General features: G+C 32.7%; 1 protein-coding gene across 1 annotated transcript in view; it reads left to right on the top strand.

The window, feature by feature from the left end:
* The window catches only part of LOC106110411 (neurexin-1), a 94,721-nt gene that overhangs the window by 62,097 nt on the left and 10,395 nt on the right, over positions 1-22,229 (top strand). The window contains exons 6-14 of the mRNA XM_013292236.1: positions 12,354-12,503; positions 12,574-12,734; positions 14,367-14,393; positions 15,885-16,043; positions 16,448-16,600; positions 18,818-18,937; positions 20,552-20,744; positions 21,434-21,625; positions 22,154-22,221. Of these exons, the coding sequence (XP_013147690.1) occupies positions 12,354-12,503; positions 12,574-12,734; positions 14,367-14,393; positions 15,885-16,043; positions 16,448-16,600; positions 18,818-18,937; positions 20,552-20,744; positions 21,434-21,625; positions 22,154-22,221 (1,223 nt within the window). The remainder of the gene's footprint in view (positions 1-12,353; positions 12,504-12,573; positions 12,735-14,366; positions 14,394-15,884; positions 16,044-16,447; positions 16,601-18,817; positions 18,938-20,551; positions 20,745-21,433; positions 21,626-22,153; positions 22,222-22,229) is intronic.

The raw sequence follows: 22,229 nt of genomic DNA, 5'->3' as shown, positions 1-22,229 counted from the left end.
TCGGGAATATAAGCCACGGTCGCGTTATCGGTAGATATCTTTTACCTTAGTTTATTGGAAATTTTACGTTTACGTTAATCTAAGTTTAAATAATTAATGGTTAATTTAATCTTTGAAGCAATTATAATAATTTAATTTTGCTCATTTAATGTTTATGTCCGTCGTTTCATAGCGGTAATTAACATAAAATTATAACGACTTCTGGACCGTTTCGTTTTCATGACGAAAACAAAACCGGAGATGTTTAGATGTCATAATTGAATAATTATAAATGTTTTTATTTTTGAACTTGTATCTATATTCTTAAAATTATTATCAGAAAAAAGTATTTTAGTCAGAATGACTTACCATGATTTTTTAAAAATTAAATTCTAATTTAATTTAGATTTAGTTTTATAGAAAGTTAGTATTCTTACAAAAACTTATCATAATGTATTATAAAGAAGTAAGGCATATTCTACCGACTCTACCTTACTTTTTATGATATATCGAGTTTCTAATGTGTTAGTCTTAGTATTCGTAAATCAAATGCTGTGTAAATAAGGGTCAATTAAGATGAAGTTTATTGCATGATTATAATCGACCGATTTCATAATAATTGTATCATAAATTTGCCTAATTTTAGTCTATAAATACGTGTTAGTTATACTACAAGGTAGCTTAAACAGAGACCTTTAAACGTCTGAATTTAGTAGAGGATTATCGACAAATATAATTTATACATTTATATCCTAATATTATAAGAAAAAAAATGTTAGTAATGAATAAACTCAAAACTACTACACCAATTTTAAAACTTCTTTCGCCATTAGAATGCTACGATATCGCTAAGTAACAGGCTTGTTATGTTTTAAAAATAAATCATCCGTGCGAAGCCGCGTCGGTTTGCCAGTCTTTAACAAGATGAATAGTATTTTACTAAAGTTTTTGTCTCTCAAGAAAAAGCGAAGTATGCTCTGGGGTCTATATTATTTTGCTTAGAAGTCTGAGCACTTTATATGGTTTCGAAGATTAAATTCGAAGGCTAATCTAAGTTAGTAGATTAGTTTTTTGTTTTAAAAAATGTGATTTCAATGACATTTAATTAACAACTTTTATTTTCTCTTTTATTTTATCTGGTATTGCAAAAAGGTGCTCAATATTTGGTTTTGTTTACTTTTTTCATGGGTTCAGTGAAGTAAAAATAAATTCAAATTATCCTTCAAAGTTTACGAATAACAAAATATTATTTTAACCTTATATTGAAAATGAAGCGTTTCATAAAATATTGTTACGTGTGTGTTTTGAGAATCGGTTTAAAAACAGTAAATTAATTTGTTTTTATTGTTTGGAAGTTTTCAATTTACTTAAAAGTGCTTTAGTGTAACCGTGATGTTTTTTTTACTTTAATATCCTACTTTTTAACTTAATAAATAAACAAATAAAAAAAATCCTTTATTATTTCACTTTAAAAATATATACATTTCATGAGAGCCTTGGCTCCTGCAATAGGTTCCCCTGTGCTGCAGGAGCCAATCCCTTTCCCCATTTGTGAAGAGAACATGTTCAAAGTGTCTAAACATAGAAAAACTAAAAGAGAAACTTTAATGTAAAAAACACATCGAAATCTTTTAAGTTGTATAATATAAAACAAAGTTTAAAGTAATCTTTTCATCTCGTCATTATTACTTGCAGCACTTTTAGGAAAAGTAAATCCGTACATTAACTTCTTAATTCAATTAAGTTAACCCAATATTTTCATTAACTAAATATAAAATATCAATTCTGTTCTGAGTGTAATGAGTGGTTCGTAAATGGAAACCAGAGTTCAGTCGTAATTGGATACGTTAATTGTCTCTGAGTGTTATAGGGTTATAAAAGAATACAGTGCTGAGACAATCCCAAATATAACTTGTAATGCTAATATTAAGAAAAAGGTTTGTAGAAATTATACCAAAGGCACCGAGAAAGATCGAAGAAAGTATGGATTATGTGGAAGCAATTTGCGTAAGGAGTGAATATGATGGCTGATATGTATTGAAGAGAGAACATACCGACAATCGGTAGAGACAAGAGCAGATTGATAATGATTATTGGTAGAAAGTAATATAATTATTATTTTTCATTTTATTTAAGTAAAGACCTGTCTAAAATTTAAATTTATAGTGTCTCTTGATACCACTTCGTTATTAAAAGTGTATTTGTCATTGTAATAATAAGCACTCATTTTTATTCCCAACAGTTAACAGGCAAATAAATCTTTATCGATGTGGTCGTTAGATCGTAACGTGTCCTAAAAACAAGTCCCTCGCGGCTTATATTTGTTTTCAGGTCTGTTGATTAGAATGTAAATAATTTAACCGTATTTCTCTGGAATGGGAAAATATGTTTAATGGTGTTGATGCTGACAATATCAATTATTGTATGGATTTTGGATAATTTTATTGTTTAAATAAATTATTCGAACACGTTTTTAATAAGATTAAAGTTCTATTTATTTCATTTCGGTTTAATTCAACTGTACACCAAGTAGTCTTATTCAGTTTTTACAATAAATAATTTAGCTCTTAACGATTCGATTGATCGACGAACGATTGTATATGCAATTTTATAAACGTGACATTTCATAATTTTTCTTTGTAGCACCTTTCAGTCAATATATTGTGAAGCATTTTATCGACAAACAAAAGGTCAAGGTAACTTTTTCAAGGTTTATATTTAATATGTGGCTGGAAAGTGCGGTTGTAATTTGCTGCGCTGCTGTCGACCTTCCTCACAACAAAGCTCGTTTATATTCATACAGACTTGACAACAAAGTCTAGATTATTTGTATGCTAAATCAAAATCCCTGAAGAGACTACGACTGTTTTATTTTTAAAATTAAGATATGAGTAGAGTCAATAAAAAGGTATCAAACGGATTCACTAAACGAATTGACCATAGATATACTAACACAAGAACAGAAGAACAATAATTCTCTTACTTTTGCCAAGTCCACTTCCTATCCTGTTTGTAAATGGTAGGGAGAAGTACTATATTACTTGTTTCGGTATATGTTTGTGATAGTGTGAACTCACGAGTGTTTTTACTTCATAACTAGTTAACTAATGTTCGTTGTAACTACCATGCAATTTATAACTATTGTTAGTTAGTTGGTATAAGGCAAAGTTATAGTCCAATTATTCCCGAAATGTTTGATGTAATCGTATAACAAACTTCGGACGTAATAGGCTCATATTTATACAATAGTGTTTGCTTGATTTATGATGAATGGTACTTATGTTTGTTATTGGACTAGTAGGTCAGCGATATTTTGTTGTCAAAAATGGACAATGGAAAGTAAAATTTCATTTATCATACTTTGATAAGTACTCTAAAAATATGGCCACTTTACACTAGATCTCTTTTATATTTAAAAAAAAAACGTTTTGTTCTCGAAATTTGCGTGTAAGCTGCAAATGTTTTTTAATTCAACCCACACAGAAGTCTTAATGGCATGTTAGTTTAGGAGCGGACACAAATTACGTACGCGTCTATACCGCTTTATATTTACTTAACCCTCGCCTCGCCGGGGTCGCCGCGGCCCTGACCTCTGTTTACGACGCTGAAAAACTCTTAGCTGTCGACCTTTTAATTGAATCAGAATGTTTCTATTATGAATAGTTTTAAACTACTTTTTTTATTTTTTTAATGAAAGTAGAATTAACCAAATAATACTACTATTTCCTCTTAATACGCAAGAATATGCTAAATTCTTGGCTATTAAACTTTAATACGGCATTAGGTAATCAGATAACATTCGGAACGGATACTTGAAGCAATAATGCGACTTTATTGTCCCTTTATTCTGATATTAGCATGTAGATGGTTCAACAAAATGCCACAGAGCAGTACGGATTGACGTAGGCTAATATTGCTCTATCGTTGCGTGAATCTCTTACAAGAAGATTATGACAGCGATTTACGACAATGTACAGTCAGTTACATAAATTTATACACATTAACAAAACTTCAGAAACTTGTATATAATGTGTACCTCTGGTTTCAAATTACACGCATTCGTCAATATTATACAATACCATATAACCCGATATATCTATTAATGTTTTTAAAATCGCGTATACTGTATGCAGCTGACTGTACTCTTTATACTGTCTTTCGTTTTATTGTTTGATAGTCACATAAACGATTTATTGTCTTATAAAGACGTTTTTATATTCTTTCCTTGACTTCAAAAATTGCTTAATAGTGAAACTGTAACTTCTGAAGTTTAGGCTTCGATTTCGAGTTAAAATAAAATTGCAGAGGAATGGACAATAAATTTTCCATTTGTCATCACAAAGGTTGGATATCAATTATAATAATTAAATTGCTGTCAGTCGTCAAATGGTATTAAATATTCGTTCACTGCAATATGCACAAAGAAAATTAATTTATTCCACTGTACATTTACTTTTATAGTTGATTAAATATTGATTATTGAAGTTACTAAAGTTACTATGTTGAGGTTATATTACAAAGTATATTTTGTAGACTATTTCTCTTTTCTTCTGTTCTATTATTCTCTCAATTTCTGTAATACTTGTAAATGTAAATGCGAAATTTTGGATGGATGGATCTCGGATTTAGCACAGACGCAGAACATAGTCTGGAAGAACACAGAGGCTACTAATGAAGTTTGTTTGAATTCCACGCGACAGGACAATTAGTTAGTCATATGTTCAGTAAAGAAAAACAAACAGATTCGACAACATTTTGTTTGTTAAAATCTTTTATTAGTCGTCAAATAATAGTGAACTTTTTTTTAATTTCACGAGAATATAATTAAAGCCAGTTAAACATGTTACATAAGAAATTTAAAACAAGTTTTTGGATGTGGAATTTGTAAACTTAAATGTAATAAATAACTTACTTTTCGACAAACTTTTCAGTTTGCTTCAGTGCTTAAGTCATTACGAATGTTTAAAGAACAAAATTCTCGACTCTCGTTTCCATAACCTCCTATTACTTAATAGTCCTATTTTACCTTTATTTAATCTATTTATCTAAAATCCGTTATTTATTTATTTTTTAAATAAGCAAATAACGCTCAAATGTTTGATCATTATAAAATTAAACTCCACATTCCTAACTGTTCTTTTAACGAACCAAACTAAAGACAACCAAAAAGAAACCGAGTTCGCAATAATATAAAGGAAGGAACCTCGGATTGTTTGGATTCAATTACAGACAACAATACAGCAAGATAGCCGAGCTCTAAACGAAAATGCCAAGACGACTTTTATGTCCAATTTAAAAGGAACTAAGGATCTCGTAAATTGATTTACAGAGTAAATATAGTAAAGTAAATATAAATATGTAAGTAAAACATGTAAATTGTAAAATATTAACACACTGCTTAAAAAATAGTCCAAAGCAGAGTTTATATATTAGGTTCGTGCTTTATAAAACTTTAAAAGTACAACAATTGCCTTTTAATAAACTAAATTTAAAGAAAAATCTATTTGGACCCCAACATAAACAGTTGAATAAATATAAAGACACATTCCGGTAGCAAACATTTTGCGGCGCGCTGTACGTGCCATCGGATGCCGCGGCTTTTCATCACAATTTACAAAAGGCGTAATCAAGGAAATTGCAAAATATGCAAATGTCGGTAGAGGGCGCTGAGTTCCAGTGCGGATTCAATTGAAAATTCCAATTGTCGTAGCCTTGACACTACGATTTGCAGATTGCATTTATTACAATACTTTTTTTTCAACGTTTTTGTTGCAATAATATTGTTGGAAAATAGTGGTATTTCTAATATTTTTTTCACTTCAATTCAACTTCTAAAAACTTTACTAGTCCTTATTAAAATAGAATAAGACTAATTGAATAATCTACATGAAAAAAAGTGATATTGATTATTTTAGTAATCGTTACAAAAAAAATTAAATCTATACACTAAACCTTTAGTACCATTCGCTGTGATTATTTAAAAAATGTATCCCAGCTGGTGTCTAGAGCAAGCTAAGCAATCAAGCTAATTGCAAAGAATGCAAATGTGTCCCGTGTGACGTGGTCATCTCGCCGATGTCCGCTTTGCTAATCGACACGATTTGTTAACACTTTTAGTAATGCTACGATTTTTTGCGAAAACTTTTTCTTTAAGTTATCAATAAAAATTATACCAGACTAGCTGTCGCCCGCGAATTCGTCCGCGTGAAGTTAGAAAAAACAAAAGCGAGTAGCCTATTTGTTCTTCCAGACTATCTTCTACATCTATACCAAATTTCATCGAAATCCGATCAGCCGTTTAGGCTACAAAATCTAACAAACATCCATCCATCTATCTAAACTTTCGCATTTATAATATTAGTATGAAGTATGATTTGTGCAGCGCCCCTAGCGAAACTCTAACAAATATCGAATAAATAACGATGGCGTTACGAATACGCTCTCGCAACCGTCATGCAAAATGTACGTAATATACTCTCTGATTGTCAAAATCTTAAGACAGATACGCATCATTCGATTAAAATTCGGTGAATGTTAATTAACTAATATTACGATGGTATCCGTGTACATAAATCTCAGCTGCATACGTTATTCGAGTTGCGAGCAATTACCAGTTCTATCTGGCTCGAGGCGGTTTCAGCCCGCACACACACATGGCCGTAGAATGATTAATAACGTAATTTGGTGCGCCGCGCCTCGTACCTTAATCGTGAAACTTTGCGCCCCCTTCAAATTGCTTAGCGTATGTTATTCAATTTTTTAATATACCCTAACGTCATCATCCTAAATTTTCTTTAGTCATTGTTGTTCTTATATACTAAAAGTCTATTGTACTAATCTTATCCATAAATATAATAAAATTGGAGTGTCAATATAATAAATAAAAATCACATTTGAAAATTTTTTGTCTGTCTGTCTGTCCGCAAGCCGCGTATGTTCCGGGTAATCTCCGAAATGGCTGGGCTGATTACGACCAGACTTTCAATAAAGGGTAGCTGACATAGACGGGGACATGTTACTTTTTTATCTTAATATTGCGTGGACAAAGTCGCGGGCAACAGCTAGTATACATCTAAAATCGCTATTAAATCACTGTAAGTTTTACTACGAACGACTAGATCATCGAGTAGTTCAAATAACAATCGATGTGTATAATAGACAGCAATTACTCTCGTTTACGATACCTTTGAGGCATTAGTATGCAGATTATTAAAGCCATTCCGGTTTGAACCGGATCGAACTGGCCCGAGCCGACCCTGACCGCCTCGCACAGGATTATAGTAATCCAAATAATACCATTTCTCTGCGTATATTGCGATACCAGTACGTTTGAGAGATTTACTGTTATGTTATGCGTTTGAAATTGGGATATGAAGTGTTAGAGTAATTTGAACAGGAGTTCCCGTTCGTTAATAACTGATATATTTTCTGTTTTAGAATGTTACCTATTTTAGTTTATTTTATTTGAATTACCTTAGATAATATTCCGCAATATTATCTACTTCTTTATTTATTTAAATAACTGCCCCATTTAGAGTCGTTCTTTGGTCACGAAATTTCGCTTTTAACTAAATGATTGAAGGAGGTTTTGAAAGATTTTCTTTAATACGGAGTAAAACAAGCTCTTTGTTACAATAGGGTTGAATGTGTATAAAATTTGTGTATGTTTTTATCCGTTACATTAAGCCGAGATCCCGGTGTACGGATGTGCGATAAAAGTTATCAGTTTAGTGGCGTTAAGTGCGCAATTTCTACTTGTTTTCGTGCGGTAATGCGACAATTTGGCCGTCTTTATGACCGAGAGAGCTCCGTAATATGTGGGACTAAGCCGCAACAGACACGTATAGAACAAAACGCTATCTTTCTAGTTTTAATAAAAAGGTCATGGTGCGATTTTGTATTTTATTGCGCCGCTAAAATTTTTTTATTAAACTTTTAGTCGGATTATAAAATAATTTATTAGGGATTTTTTTTTATATGGAAAACAAGCTGGTAGCCGCATGAATTCACCGATATCTTACTAATATTATAAATGCGAAAGATTAGTTTGTGGCCTCGATGAAATTTGACATACTCGTAGATGTAGAGGATAGTCTGGACGAACATATAGGGTACTTTATGTTTTTATTAATTTTACACAGACGAAATCGTGGGAAGCTAGTTGTTTATAAACGTAGTGAAATATTTGCGCTACATTTTACAGATTGTAGAATTGAGATAGTTCGGAATGCGAATGGAATGTAAAGAGCCAACTTGACACAGTTGACGGTACTGTTTGTTCTGCCTGTGTAAACCTAGGACCTGGAAGATGGAATATTTAATTCACTATACTTTTTATAAATATTATTCAATTATTGTATATATTTTATTTTCTTGTAGGTTTTACTTTTGTTATTTTGAAAATGATGGGGCAATATTTGCAAGATTTATTTGTAAATTGTGTTTTTTTTTTGCATAATTATTCTAAACAAGAACAACATTATAGAGCACCTGCTACAGAAAGTTTTTCAACGCTAAGTTAACTGGACTTCCGGAAAGTATCTGAAATTCATAAACATTAAGTTGAACGATCATTTTTCTTTATATATTCGTTTAAGTATGTTCAGAAGTCGAATGTTATAAAATATAAGGGTATTAAGAAGTCTGCAAAGACTACCAAATAGTGATTAACCTCATAGCATTAGGTAGCTTTTCCTAAATGTATATTTGATAGAATGTAAGTATCTTTCACCGAGCTGATTCACCGAATGGAAGCTCTGAACATGAGCTTTGGTCCATTTCCGGTGCACTGAAGCGACACAATGGCAGGTAATTCAGCACACATCCACAGAGAGCTTGGGACGGAACTATCCAGTAAGCTCGATTACAGACAGGAAACTAACGTCTGACAGTCTAGCTGACAGACCCTTGAACTAAGGTTAACGACCTACGTACATATGTGCTGATTTATGTGTTAGGATACTATGAATTTTATATAAGAAATTCATGCAGATTTGATTAGCAGTCAGTGACCGATTTATTATCTTGTAAGTAAGTATTGATTCACTTCGACTTATATACGTAGTCCATAAATATTTAAAAGTACAAGTAAATTCATTCGAAATTGACTTTATTTTATGACCACATTTTGATATCACTTTTAACAGGGACTATTTCTTTATTATTCTGCTGACGTCACTTTACATACAATTTTTGCAATAAAACTTCTTCATGACATCAAATGGAAACTTAATAACTTTTTATAGAGTTTCGGATTACGATTTCACAATCTGCGACTCGATGGGATTAGCGTCGTTTGTTTTTAATAATGTTTCCAATTCCACGAATGTTTTCTCGATAATATTTATTAAATGCGATATCGTTTTAAATGTCGTTCTTTAGATTTTTTTATTTATTATTTGGTTGTTTTGATGTCGACAGTGTAAAGAGAGGTTAAAACTTTGATTTGATATCAATATAATAATGAACTCAGAAATACATGAACTTCTGCTATTAATGTGAAAAACTTAAGTTACTTATCATCAGTAAATTTAAGTTGTAAGTTCTAACTAGTAAAGTAATAACGTACCAATATAATTTTAAACTTTATGTTTAGACAATAGACTTAAAGAACCAACATAGCATGTTATGAAATGACTTGTATATGTCCCAGATTTTTTTTTACATAAGAACACGCAAGTAAAACATAGTTGGTATATAGCAGAAAGTCTAGTTCGAGATTAGATTTGCACGGACGAGCGCAGCGCCGCGGATGGAATATGAATCGAGAGGCAGCGGTAATATTCACTACCGTACGTAACGCGTTTCTATTGAATCCAGGATTTTAAAACAGAGAATAGAATTTTTAAAAGATAAAAAGAAAAAAAATACTTAGCGAAGGAAGAAAGGGATGAGTTAAACTTGAGAGAGCTAAGTGTTTACTTATAACATCAAAGGTTAAAACATTTTCCTTGAAGAATGGGAACAAATTTTAATTGAAATTTAAAATTTTTGTTTTTATATGTCCGGATAGTATTGATAATATCAGAATATACATATAAATTTAGTATTGTACCGTCATATCGAATACATAAACTACGTGAATACTGTAGAGGCTTCGTAGAGGGTACGCTACGTCGTAGACTCCCATACTCAATAGACCGTCGCAAATAAGGAAGCAAGTTTCCGGGACTATATGATGTTTCTATTTCCTCTGATTTTGCAGGCACATGTAAGCTTTAAATAGAATTGTAAAAATTCAAATTTGAGTTAAAGTTTGAAAACAATATAGGGAGATGTTTTAAATCAAATTATATGTAAAAAGAAGCTAAAATCTCACTTTTTACCATCTTTGTTATTAAAGCTAGAAACAATTTGAACCTTTCTTTATAAAATAAATCTTATGCAGGTGTTTGAAGTCTTCAAACTGATATTGTTTTATTAAAATATCAAGATAAAGTGTTCGAACTTTGAAGTAGCTTTTTATATAGTCTTGTTAAAGCTTTAACTTTAAAATTATAAAACAGTTTGAGCGGCGGTGCATTTACGAGGTAAAGTTAGGTCATACTTTGACAGGAAATGATTAATGAGTACTTGTATTTTAATATTAGAACTTTACATGATATTAATTAAAAAACATGCATAGATTGAGGATAAGTAGGACATGGGGATCATAGTCGTGTGGATCATAGACATAGACAATTATAGCTGTTGCCCGCGACTTCGTTCGCGTGGTATTTGTAAACATACGAACTATATAAAAAACAAAAGCTACGTCTCCCTCGGGAACCGGACATTTCTCGGGGATGAACCTTAACCCATGTTTACTCCAGACTTTGTTTTATATCTGTGCCAAATTTCAATAAGATATGTTGAACAGTTGCAGAATGATCGAGTAAACATTAAAAAACTAAATTAATGAATCCCACGGGAACCGTAACTATTCCAGAGATAAAAAGTAGCCTATGTGTTCTTCCAGACTATGCTCTAAACCTATGCCAAATATCATGGAGATCCGTTCAGCCGTTTAGGCTACAAACGCTAACAAACATCCATCCATCTATCCATCCATCCATCTAAACTTTCGCATTTATAATATTAGTAAGAAGTAAGATATATCATAGGCCATATACCAAAAATATTTATTTAAAGTTTTGTACAGTTAAGTATTTCTATGTAGATTATATAATAAATTATGAAGTAGAAAAGTAACATGTTATACTAACTAGTGTTCACAATTTGATACCCAACACAATATAGTAAAGCGCTCACAAATACGCAAATCCCTCGCATTAATTACCACAGCAATAAACTAGAAGCGATCGCAATTACAATTGAAGCAATAAGTCCGCATTACGGCACCTCTGAGACATTTAGCATGCGGACCGCGGCTGCGGGGTCGATTGCATCCCACGCGGGCCGCAGACGGGGGTCGAATGTGCCCCCAAAGGGGGGTTGAGCCAGGATCCTTTCACGATTTATCTACGCACGGCTAACGGGTGGAGGGTTTTATTATTAAATTTTAATTTTACCTAAATAGTTACTGTGTGAAAGAATACAAAATTAAAACAGATTACTAAGTTTAAAATAGTATTCAATTGACAATGTTAGGCTTTTATTATTAAAGGGTTTAAGTTTTTAATTTTTTTTAATTTCCTTATTCATGTGCCATCCCTGGAACGTTTTGACATGCCCCTTAACGTTTACGTAAACATTTCTGTGACATGCAAAAAATGGCATTGTCAAGTAGAAAGCTGACCCAATTCCCCCTTTAAACTTTTTGACCAAAACATGTCGCGCATTCATCAGCGGTCGCGGTAATTATTCCACTTTTAAATTTTTTAAAAGGTTATACGAATGAACGGACCTTGGCCGCGGCGAGGGACGGATTAAGTTGTGCTTATACAACACCTGTAGTTAGGGGTGTTTTATGGCCCTTTCTAAAAATGTGAATTATAAAGGAACATATTCTATAGAAAAGTAAGGAGAGAAAATTTAATAAAGACCCAGTTACGTGTTATTATTTACATACTAAAAATGTGAATTAAAAGTTTCTTTTTTTACATTTATAGAAATAAGTGAAGTCAATATAAAGAAGAAAATAATTATTATTTTCTTATAACTTGATATTATAAATATATCAGGTGTCCAAACAAGATCCTCGAAGACTAAGTTAGCAAGTTTCAATAGATCTTAAAAGTTAGCTCGCTCTAGGCGGATCAGATTGATATTTACTTGGCACTTAAAGCTTCAGTTTACTTATAACATTACCTACAACTTAACGGTTATAAACTATTTTAATAAATTAACATTTATTGTAACAAGTGGCTATCTCAATTACCAAAATTACTTTTTATACAAGGTTTTTTTTTTAATGAAGTTGTTTCTTGTAACAGACAAAGCGCCGTCAGAGGCAACGTTCCGTGGCGCTGAGTTCCTCTCATACGACCTGACGCAGACTGGCGGCGAGCCCATCGTCAGCGCACAGGACGCCATCTCCTTATACTTTAAGACACGACAACCTAACGGACTGCTCTTCTATACAGGTACACAGACGATAAAAAAATGTCTCAAAGCCTTTTACGTTTTTGCCCATCTTTACTATTTCCTCACCAGGCCATGAAGCAGATTATCTTAATTTGGCGGTCCGAGATGGTGGACTTTCATTAACAATGGGCCTCGGTAATGGCAAGCAGGAGATGCACATCAAACCCGCGAAGACGAGGTTCGACGACCATCAATGGCACAAGCTAACTGTAAGAAGACGGATACAAGAGGTAACTACTCTATTACATTAATGTGATCGATTGTTTTATTATGTGCAACATTTAAAACTTATCCAGCTAATAAATTTGCTACGTCCTAAAGGCATTAGTAAAGAAGTGGCTTTTTGTAATTAAAATTTAAAATCTGGATTAACTAGTTAAATGTGTGTTTAAATTCTGACTGTCGCTACTTAATATTATGAACGTCGAAGTACATATTTCAGTATAAATAAGCACCGGTACATTGCTTTCGGCAAACAGATCTGCAGAAATTAAGCAAGAAACGAATATTAGAATAGTAACTTGTAACTTATAAGTTGTTCTTAACTTTATTTAACTGTTAATTTTCTATTTTTAATTTAAAACTATTATAAAGTCTTGTAAACTTTTGTTTTTAATTTTATTGGATCTTTGACGCAGAACTGAAATAAACGCTATTTTACTTTATCTCATTTTAAATTGCTTTCAATATAAGTTTATATTTGTTGGTTACGATCGCATTTCGCAAGCCAACGCAAAATGTTTCAATAACCGTGATTTCTTAAAATATGAACCGGAGCTAGAGACTTGGTATAAAAGGTTAGATGTACGTTGCATGAAACTAGAGAATGTATATTTCTTTCATGGTTACTGACCTGTCTTGTAACTTGTTTCTGACTTAAAGCTAAGTCAAAGTAAAGCCTTGACCTTTGCTTTTATTAAAAGTTAAGAATTTTTCGTAGCACGTTCTTTAGAAACGCTTACTTAGTACGATATGACTTTGAAGTCAAACATAAATCTTAAAACAGTCGAAAATACAAATATATAAACTGTCTCTTAATCTTATAGAATTTCATTATTTTAACTGTATTTTCCTATAAGAAGTACGGTGATAAATATTTCAAAATATTAAACTTTGTATGAACAATTGTAACTTAGTGTAATAAATAAATGATCGAAGCCTACAATTCCAGGCTAAGTGAACAGCGAGCGAACTCGTAATTTATTTACACTGCCTACGCCGCCGGTGTACATTATGTATGCAACTTAACTACTGGCTTGACGAACAGAATGGTTTTACTGTTATATGTATGTGTCTAACATATAAGTATAGCTAATTTCGGTATTGTTAAACAATTCGTAATGCTATACTGGAATAAATTTACTTTTACACACACGAAACTTTGTCTATACTAAAACTATATTTTTTTTGTTTTCCATTAATGTTATTGAAAAGATTTCTTAACTACCTTATTTTTTTATAAGTATGTAGCACCATTAATTCTTATTTTAAAATTTAAAAAATAAAACGTTATTTTCACATTTTAAAAGGTTATACTCCCAAGTTACCGGATTAGTATTTGCTTTGCATTTCGATACGAAATTGATCCGCCTACGATTTTATTCAATACGTACTGTGGATCGAAATAAATTTGAATTGCAGATGATTTAATCACGGAACAACAATGTATTGGCATTTAGAATGAATGAAAGAATCTACGTTTAAAGCTGCAAAAATTGAATCAACACAAACGTTTTCATTTAAGTAATTCGTACCAAAATGTAATAAAACATTTTCAACGCTTTAGTTAGACATTTGAAGTAAACTTAGGTATTTGAGATAATTTAAAAAATTTCATTAATATGTAAAATTTTTATTTTCAGATTACGCCGTTTACAAGCTTTTGTCGGGTGAGTTAATATTTATTTCTATAAGGTGTATATTCACGTTACAACTAGTATACCAGACGGCTCACCACGAATATTTTCGACATAATTACGAGAACATATTCGTAACGTCATTGACAAAAGTGTGGGATTTGTTGGTATGCTTTACACCCAGTAGGGGCACTACAGAAATCTATATAAATTTTGTCGATGACGTTACGAAAATGTTACGTAAATATTCATGATAAGCTCTTATGTTTTACTATAACGCTACATAAAACAAAAACACTTAGAATGGTTATCCTTTCTCGGAAAAACTTATTTCATAAGCGAAGAGCACGTTCCATGAAATTTGTTTCTATAGGATATTACTCGTAAAATATATCGGAAAAATGTTGTCCAAGGCTACTTCGGTAAGTCGCGCACAGATGTTAGCAAGTGGCCTTAAGTCGGTAATATATCGCCTCGATACAGAATAGTCCCCTTGTTTGAGACACTTATAAGTTATCGTTTAGGTTCAAGTTAGATTTCTTTGTAAGAAAATATACTCTTTTATGATGTATCAATACTTTGGTAGAAATTGCTTCGCAAATAATGTAAGTTTACTTATGATTTTAGTAGTTATGAAATAACTGAGTTACTAGAGTATCGTTTTATCAAAAGTTGTAATTTAATTTTAAGTAATGCACATATAGTTGTTAAATCGTTACTTTATATCTTCTAGCAAAGATTTATTCATAGAATTTAATCAAGTTAATAATTATTACAACTATATTTTGATATTTGTTTTGTTTATTTACTAGTATTTGTGATATTTTTTTACTAAGATTGTCTTAGGATATTTTCAGTACAATAGAAAATTGGCGGGATTCGAACCCTCGACCATGCGATCTCAAATTCTATTGACATTAATTAAAAAAGCAAATTAACTTTGTCTCCTCTAAGTTATTGATTAGCAAAATGCTTTCTTTTAATTTCAATTGGTAAGTAAAACCGCGGGACAAATCTTGTTGTTAATATCTTTCATGTCGTGTCTCGATAAAGCTGTAAAATGTAGGACAACCGTAAAACTCGTACATTTGCGGATAATGCGCGATGTTATTAAACCATCCCCTTATAAGGTTGCCAGCAAAAATGAGATTATATTTCCCACAAAAGCAATTACTGTACTGTTCTTTCACAAAACATATTATGTTTTATGTATATTGACGTTGTTTAGCTTTGATAAGGTTTCTAAAAAGAATATGAACATTGCGATAAATCATATTTTTTCTGCATTATGTGATCACGGTAAAAAAGTTCGCACGTAAACAGAAAAACAATACGGTATGCATCTATAACTACATCATTTACTAAAATTTTAAAATAGTTTAGTAACAAAAGGATAGAAAAAATAAACATAGAAGGCTGGTGACGACAATACTAAAACAAAAATATTGTACACTCAAGTTAATCTAGAATTTTATGTATAAGCCTTTATGTAAATTGAATTGTATGTATAAATGGTAATTTCAGGTGTCAGCAGTAGTAGACGACGTGTACTCGGAACATTCCCACGTCGCCGGCTCCTTCACAATGCTGGCCAGCTCCAGAGCTCATGTGGGAGGATCACTTAACGCCAGAGCATTGCCCGGTGCTAGAGTTCATACCAACTTCATCGGCTGTTTGAAGAAAGTAAGCTCTATGCCTTTATTGATAGGAATCAAAATTGCTTGTAATAGTTTTTTATATCGACTTACTATTTTGTACTACGAGCGGACACACCTTTGACTAAACTATCGCACAACTATTGTCGATAATCGATTGTTTCGTAGCCCATTTAATTGTTTAGTTGCACAACTAAAAGTCGAGTAGTGTACCTCCATATAAACTCGTAGTAATCTAAACGCGACTAAACAGTTCTGCGATAATTTAAACAGAGCTGTGTCCGCGCCCTGGAATAGTTTGTACAATGGTTAACATCAGCGTATTATCTAGTCAATAGTTAAAAATTCCAAATAGCTTTTCAAATGAACAAAAGACGACCAAAAGAGATGAATACCGATGACGTCAACTATCAAAATTTTAATTTCTCTCAGGTGGAGTTCTCGGCTGATACTCTAAGGTTGAACCTGATAGACTTGGCGCGCACCGGCAGCAAGCTGATAGCGGTCACTGGCCGGCTGGAGTACGCCTGTACTGCTACAGACTCTGCCGACCCGGTTACGTTTAGCACGAGGGATGCACATTTGGTATGCGATTAATGCAATTTTCGTTAGTGATAAGGTTCAACAGTCAAGGTCACCACATCTGCAGTTCCTTTATTCCGACTGTCCAAGACAGTGGATGAACACCTTGGTATTGCTGCTCATGACATGCCCTCTACTCTTTGTAACGTGAGACGTTTATGACTGTGTTTATAGACGGATTGCCTATCCCAACTTGAAATAAGATTAGATAGATTTAGAAACATGTCATAATCATTTAAACTTTCTTCGATACTTCAAATGTGACTTCATCAGTATGAAATTATTAAAACTGTAGTTTATTAAATCTCCATTGCAAATGTCAAAATTACAGTTACCATAATAACCTTGCTTCCTAAATGTTGGCAGCTTCTAGTTTATGATCCCTTTCCCACATGAAGGTTTTTTCAAATTTATTTAAGTTTAATAGCATAAAAATATACAACCAAAAGCATGTCTAAAGTGTAGAGTTTTTTTTAAATAAAGAGTTATTCAAAAATATGCTGTGATTGCTGACATCCTACGTCACGAAGTAGTGTGTGTTTACGCTTTATTATTTTAGTTATGTCAATGTCAAAACTAGGTATATCAGTGAGAGCAGAGGTGAAAATATTCCAATATTTCTTAGTACATTCGAGTTACTGTACGCTTCGGGCCCTACAGTTTGATCAAATAACCGGAGTGGCTCTGGCGTGATTAGATCCGACGACCGTTATTGGATTTGTGTCCGACAATCGACTGTTCGGAGAACTCGAGTACGTTCTGACGACGAATTGATGGTTTTTATTCCTGCACCTAAATCAATTTAGATAGACTCCGACATGACTGAGTGGATAGAAGTAAAAAAAAAAACATTTATTAAAATGTATAAAGTACTATACCAAAGTTGTTGTATTATGGTTAAGGTCATTTCGTGTTTCAAGATAATGAAATTTTGTTATAAAAATTGGTTGACGGATAATTTAAAATACAATTTTTATCGAAATGAATATTCACCACAAATGTTAGGATTCTCCACAAACAAATTGGTAAATTTGTTTCAAAGTGTCGTAACCTCTTTGCCCTGGTTGAAAGTATAATGCCAATTTGTGACATCGCAATTTGCTTCGAATTGGTCCAATAAGTCCCTTTGACGGCTCATAAATCATTCTCTAGCCCCAAATTTTCTAGTATCAGAGTGTTACTATAATGACTGTAATCACTGCTAAGGCATTTACCTCAAGGGTAAGGAAATCTGATTTAATATGTGATAAAATGTAGGAACAAAGATATTTGGTTTCCCTTTTTTTCTTCGACTTTATTTTATTTACGGTTAAGTTTTATTTGCAACAATAAGTACATACATTTACTTTCATTTGTTCATTTACAAAGGAACGTTTATTCTTGCTTGATATTTTCAAGGCTTGAAAATATTGCTTTAAAATAGCATGTACTTAAAAAAGAATTTTGTTCAAACTGCAATGGAATGTTGCAGCAGTTTAATAACAATTTCACCTTCAACTGTATGACTTCAACATTCCGCTGGTAATATTTTTATCGTTCCATTGATCTTGAAACTAATAACGTTCCGAAGGACTCGTACGAACCGACAAGGTCGCTCCGACTTATAATTGCCTTAATGATTTTAATTCTCCGTACTCCGACATAACTTTCACTGTATTCGAATCTAATTGCTTTCACCTGGCGGTCGTTATTGTTAAATATTAATGGATTTATTTCGATTATTTCCATTTTATATGAAGTATAAATTCGAATAAGAGACCATAGCCTAATCATATTTTAAATAATACTATGAATAGATTTATACTAGCTGTCCCCGTGCGGCTTCATCTGCATGATATTATGAAAATTTTATTTTATTGTTTACATTTGTCAAATTATCAATTACAAATGTCAAAATGACATGACATGACAAACCTTGGCAATCTTGCTTCCTTGATGTTGGCAGCAACATATGGTCTCATTCCCACATTAGGATTTTTATCTAAAATATTTACTCCTAAGTTTAACGGCGTGAAAACATATAGCCTAAAGCGTGACGTCAGTGTATAGCTTTTTATTAATAAAGAATTATTCTAAAATATGCTGTAATTGCTGACATCTTAGGCAACAAAGTGTGTGTTTACGCTTTATTATAATAGTATGGAAATATAGATTAAACGAAATGTATATTAAAATGAATATTGGAACTTGAGACTCTATGTAATATTTTGATGATTACAGATCTTACCAAAATGGGAGGCGGTGAAGACCGGAACGATATCATTCAAGTTCCGAACAAACGAACCGAACGGTTTGATACTGTTCAACATGGGCGCGAAGCCACCAAGGGTAGGTTGCACGGTAAGGGGTGAAGCTTTTGGGGTTGAATCGAAACCATTAAAGAGGCCATTAACATTACGTTGTCAAATCTGTTATCACAGATATCATATCAGTCGATAATATTTACATGTACAGGAGATTGCATTAACACGGTTAAGGAGTCTTAGAGCGAGCGCGCATATTTGACTAAACTATCGCACAACCGTTTAGTCGCTTTGATTCTTGAGCTTATATGGAGGTATACTACTCGACTTTTAGTTGTGCAACTAAACAGTTGAATGGGCTGCGAAACAATCGACAATCGCACAACAGTTGTGAAATAGTTGCAAATGCGTGCGCCTGCTCTTAAAATACTTTGACCTTTAGTGTTTGGGTAAAAGTTAAAAAAAAAACTATGAGTTTAATTATGTAAAAACTAATGGTTATTGTTTTTAAAATGATAAAAGATTCCTTAATCTTATTAAAATAAAGCAAACTCCTGTCTGTCATAAAACTGTGGACAATTTGATGCAATTGACAAATACTATAGAATTATTTGATGGAAACTTGAAAATGTTATCCACAGTTATGCATGGTAGGTAAAAGGGACAATCATTCGAGAAACTCTTGATTCACAGTTGTAGGGGAATTTGTGTATGGTACCTTCTAAAGTTTCACCCACTTTGAAGCGTCAAGTGTTTTGTGTTTTTTTGATGTGCACAGTAGACCCTCGCACACGACTTCTTGATCCCAGCACAGCAAACAGGAAAGCAGACGGAGTTTTGATGGAATTTTACCAAACCAAGCTTTTTAGAAGGCTTTATTATTACCTACACAAATTCACATCACGGATATTAGATTATAATTTAAGATAATTTTTCATATAGATTGTAAATTTATATATTTTAAACATTACCTGTCAGCTTTTGATAGTTATAGAAGTATGTTAGATAATTTTATGCAATATGGAAACAGTTTGCATGAATTGCTTTGACTAAAATACAATAATTTCATGGCAGCAATACAGCTTGGTTGGTGTTTGTTGTAACTAAATAATCCGTTGGTTAAATAAAATTTTAACTATTAGACTATTAACAGAGTAAATAATTAAATAAAGATAATTCTTCTCTTTTAGTTTGTTAATTGCTTTTAGATTAAAACATGTTAGAAATTATAGAAAAGCACATTTTATGCAAATAATAGTTTATCACTAACTAAGTCAATATTTATTGAACGTACTTAGTTATAAAAGTAATCTTACTTCTTACTAATATTATAAATGCAAATGTTTAGATGGATGGATGGATGTTTGTTAGAGTTTGTAGCCTAAACGGCTAAACGGATCTTGATGAAATTTGGTAGAGGATAGTCTGGAAGAACACATAGCTACTCATTTTTGTTTTTTAATTCCACGCGAACGGAGTCGCGGCCGAAAGCTAGTTTTCAATATACCTTTCCTTTTGTTTAGATGTCATTTGTTTTTGTCTTTTGTGAACATGTTTATGCACTTTGTACTCAATATTAATTCAATCATTTTGAGTAATGTTTGTCAAATCAGTAGACAAATTAAAGTCACTTGTTATCTATACTTCGAAGAAACTCATATCTTCGCCTTAAAAGTTATATACTAGACATATTTTTTAATGTTATTCACAGGCTGATCTCTTCGCTGTGGAAATGTTAAACGGGTATATCTACGTGCACGTGGACTTGGGGTCGGGTGGTGTGCGCGTGCGTGCCTCTCGGCGTCGCGTCGATGACTCCCACTGGCATGAGTTTCTGCTCAGAAGGACCGGCAGAGATGGAAGAGTGACTGTTGATGGCGCTAATGCTGAGTTTAAGACGCCCGGTATGTTACATCAAAGACATTTCAATATGTAGACTAGGCGTAGGCAATAAAATTCTTTCACTTTTACTCTCTAGTCTATTCATTAAAAAATGTATAGACTTCATATATACCGACAGAGATGGAAGAGTGTTAATGCCGCTAATGCTGATTTTAAACGCCTGGTATGTTTTTATCAGACATTTAAATATAGACTAGGCATAGTCAAAAAAAATATTCTTTTACTGTCTAGTCTATACATTTTTAATGTGTAGACATAGTTAACAACATTTTTTTACCGGCACTTTCTATGAAATATGCTATGTTGTCAAGTTTAGTGCCACCTTGTGTCCGTATCGGCATGTAATAAAACATGTTACACTATTATAAGCTCCTTTTTTTTAAATAAACTAAACAGTAAAAATAAAATAAAAACGTTGGAATATTATTTAACGACATATTGGAAATTAACTATATTGACGTGGTTTTAAGGATCTATCACTTAAGATTTAGTGAAATTATGTGAAAAATGTTGTAAGTGAAGTGTGAACACAGAGTCTATATTTTTTTTAATCTCTTTGGATCACGTCGTATTCAACTAAGAGATTTCCACAGATGTAGTCATCCTACAGGTAGAACTACTTTTTTAGATTGTAAATAAATTTTATCAATCTGTAAGATACAATACTATTTCTAATGTATGCTACTTCCAGGTGAATCAAATCAGCTGGAACTGGATGGGCCGTTGTTTGTCGGAGGCTTGGGGTCTGAGTACTCCGCGTCTAGGACCCCGCCCGCATTATGGACGGCCGCGCTGCGACAAGGGTTCGTTGGCTGCATCCGAGATCTGGTGCTGAACGGGAAGCCTCAGGATCTGACGTCTTATGCTAGACAACAGGATTCCGGTCAGCAAATTAAATAACATGCCATTTATTTGATTCTATGCCTATGCAATCTATAGTACTTATTCTTTTGGAGTAATTTATGTTCTAGTCTAAATGAAAATATAGGGGAGGGTAGCTGATCAACTTTCATATAAGCAAACTAGTCTACAGCCTATCTTTAAGTTTACTTGCCTCTTTATGTAACAATTAGCTCTCGCACGCGACTCTGTCTGCGTATAATTAAAAAACAACTGAGTAGCCTATGTGTTCTTCCAGATTATCCTCTAAATCTGTACTAAATTTGATTGAAATCTGTTCAGCCGTTTAAGCTACAAACTCGAACAAACATCCATATAAACATTTGCATTTATAATATTAGTATTAGTATTCTATTAAAATAAAATGTGAATTAAGTTAAGTTAGTGTCAACATTTTTCTATAAATAAATGACTGCTCAGTATTAAAATCACAACTGTTTATAATCACTATGATTTAATGTTTTTTTATTTCTATGTATAGTATTGTTATAATGAAATATTTATTGTCCAGCGTCGGTACGTCCGGCGTGCCACGTGCTGATGAAGCAGTGCGCCAGCGCCCCCTGCCAGCACGGCGGCGTGTGCTC

This window comes from Papilio polytes, unplaced genomic scaffold, assembly GCF_000836215.1.
Source record: "Papilio polytes unplaced genomic scaffold, Ppol_1.0 DF820622.1, whole genome shotgun sequence".
In the NCBI taxonomy this organism is placed as follows: domain Eukaryota; kingdom Metazoa; phylum Arthropoda; class Insecta; order Lepidoptera; family Papilionidae; genus Papilio; species Papilio polytes.
This window is presented reverse-complemented; position numbering and strand designations above follow the sequence as displayed.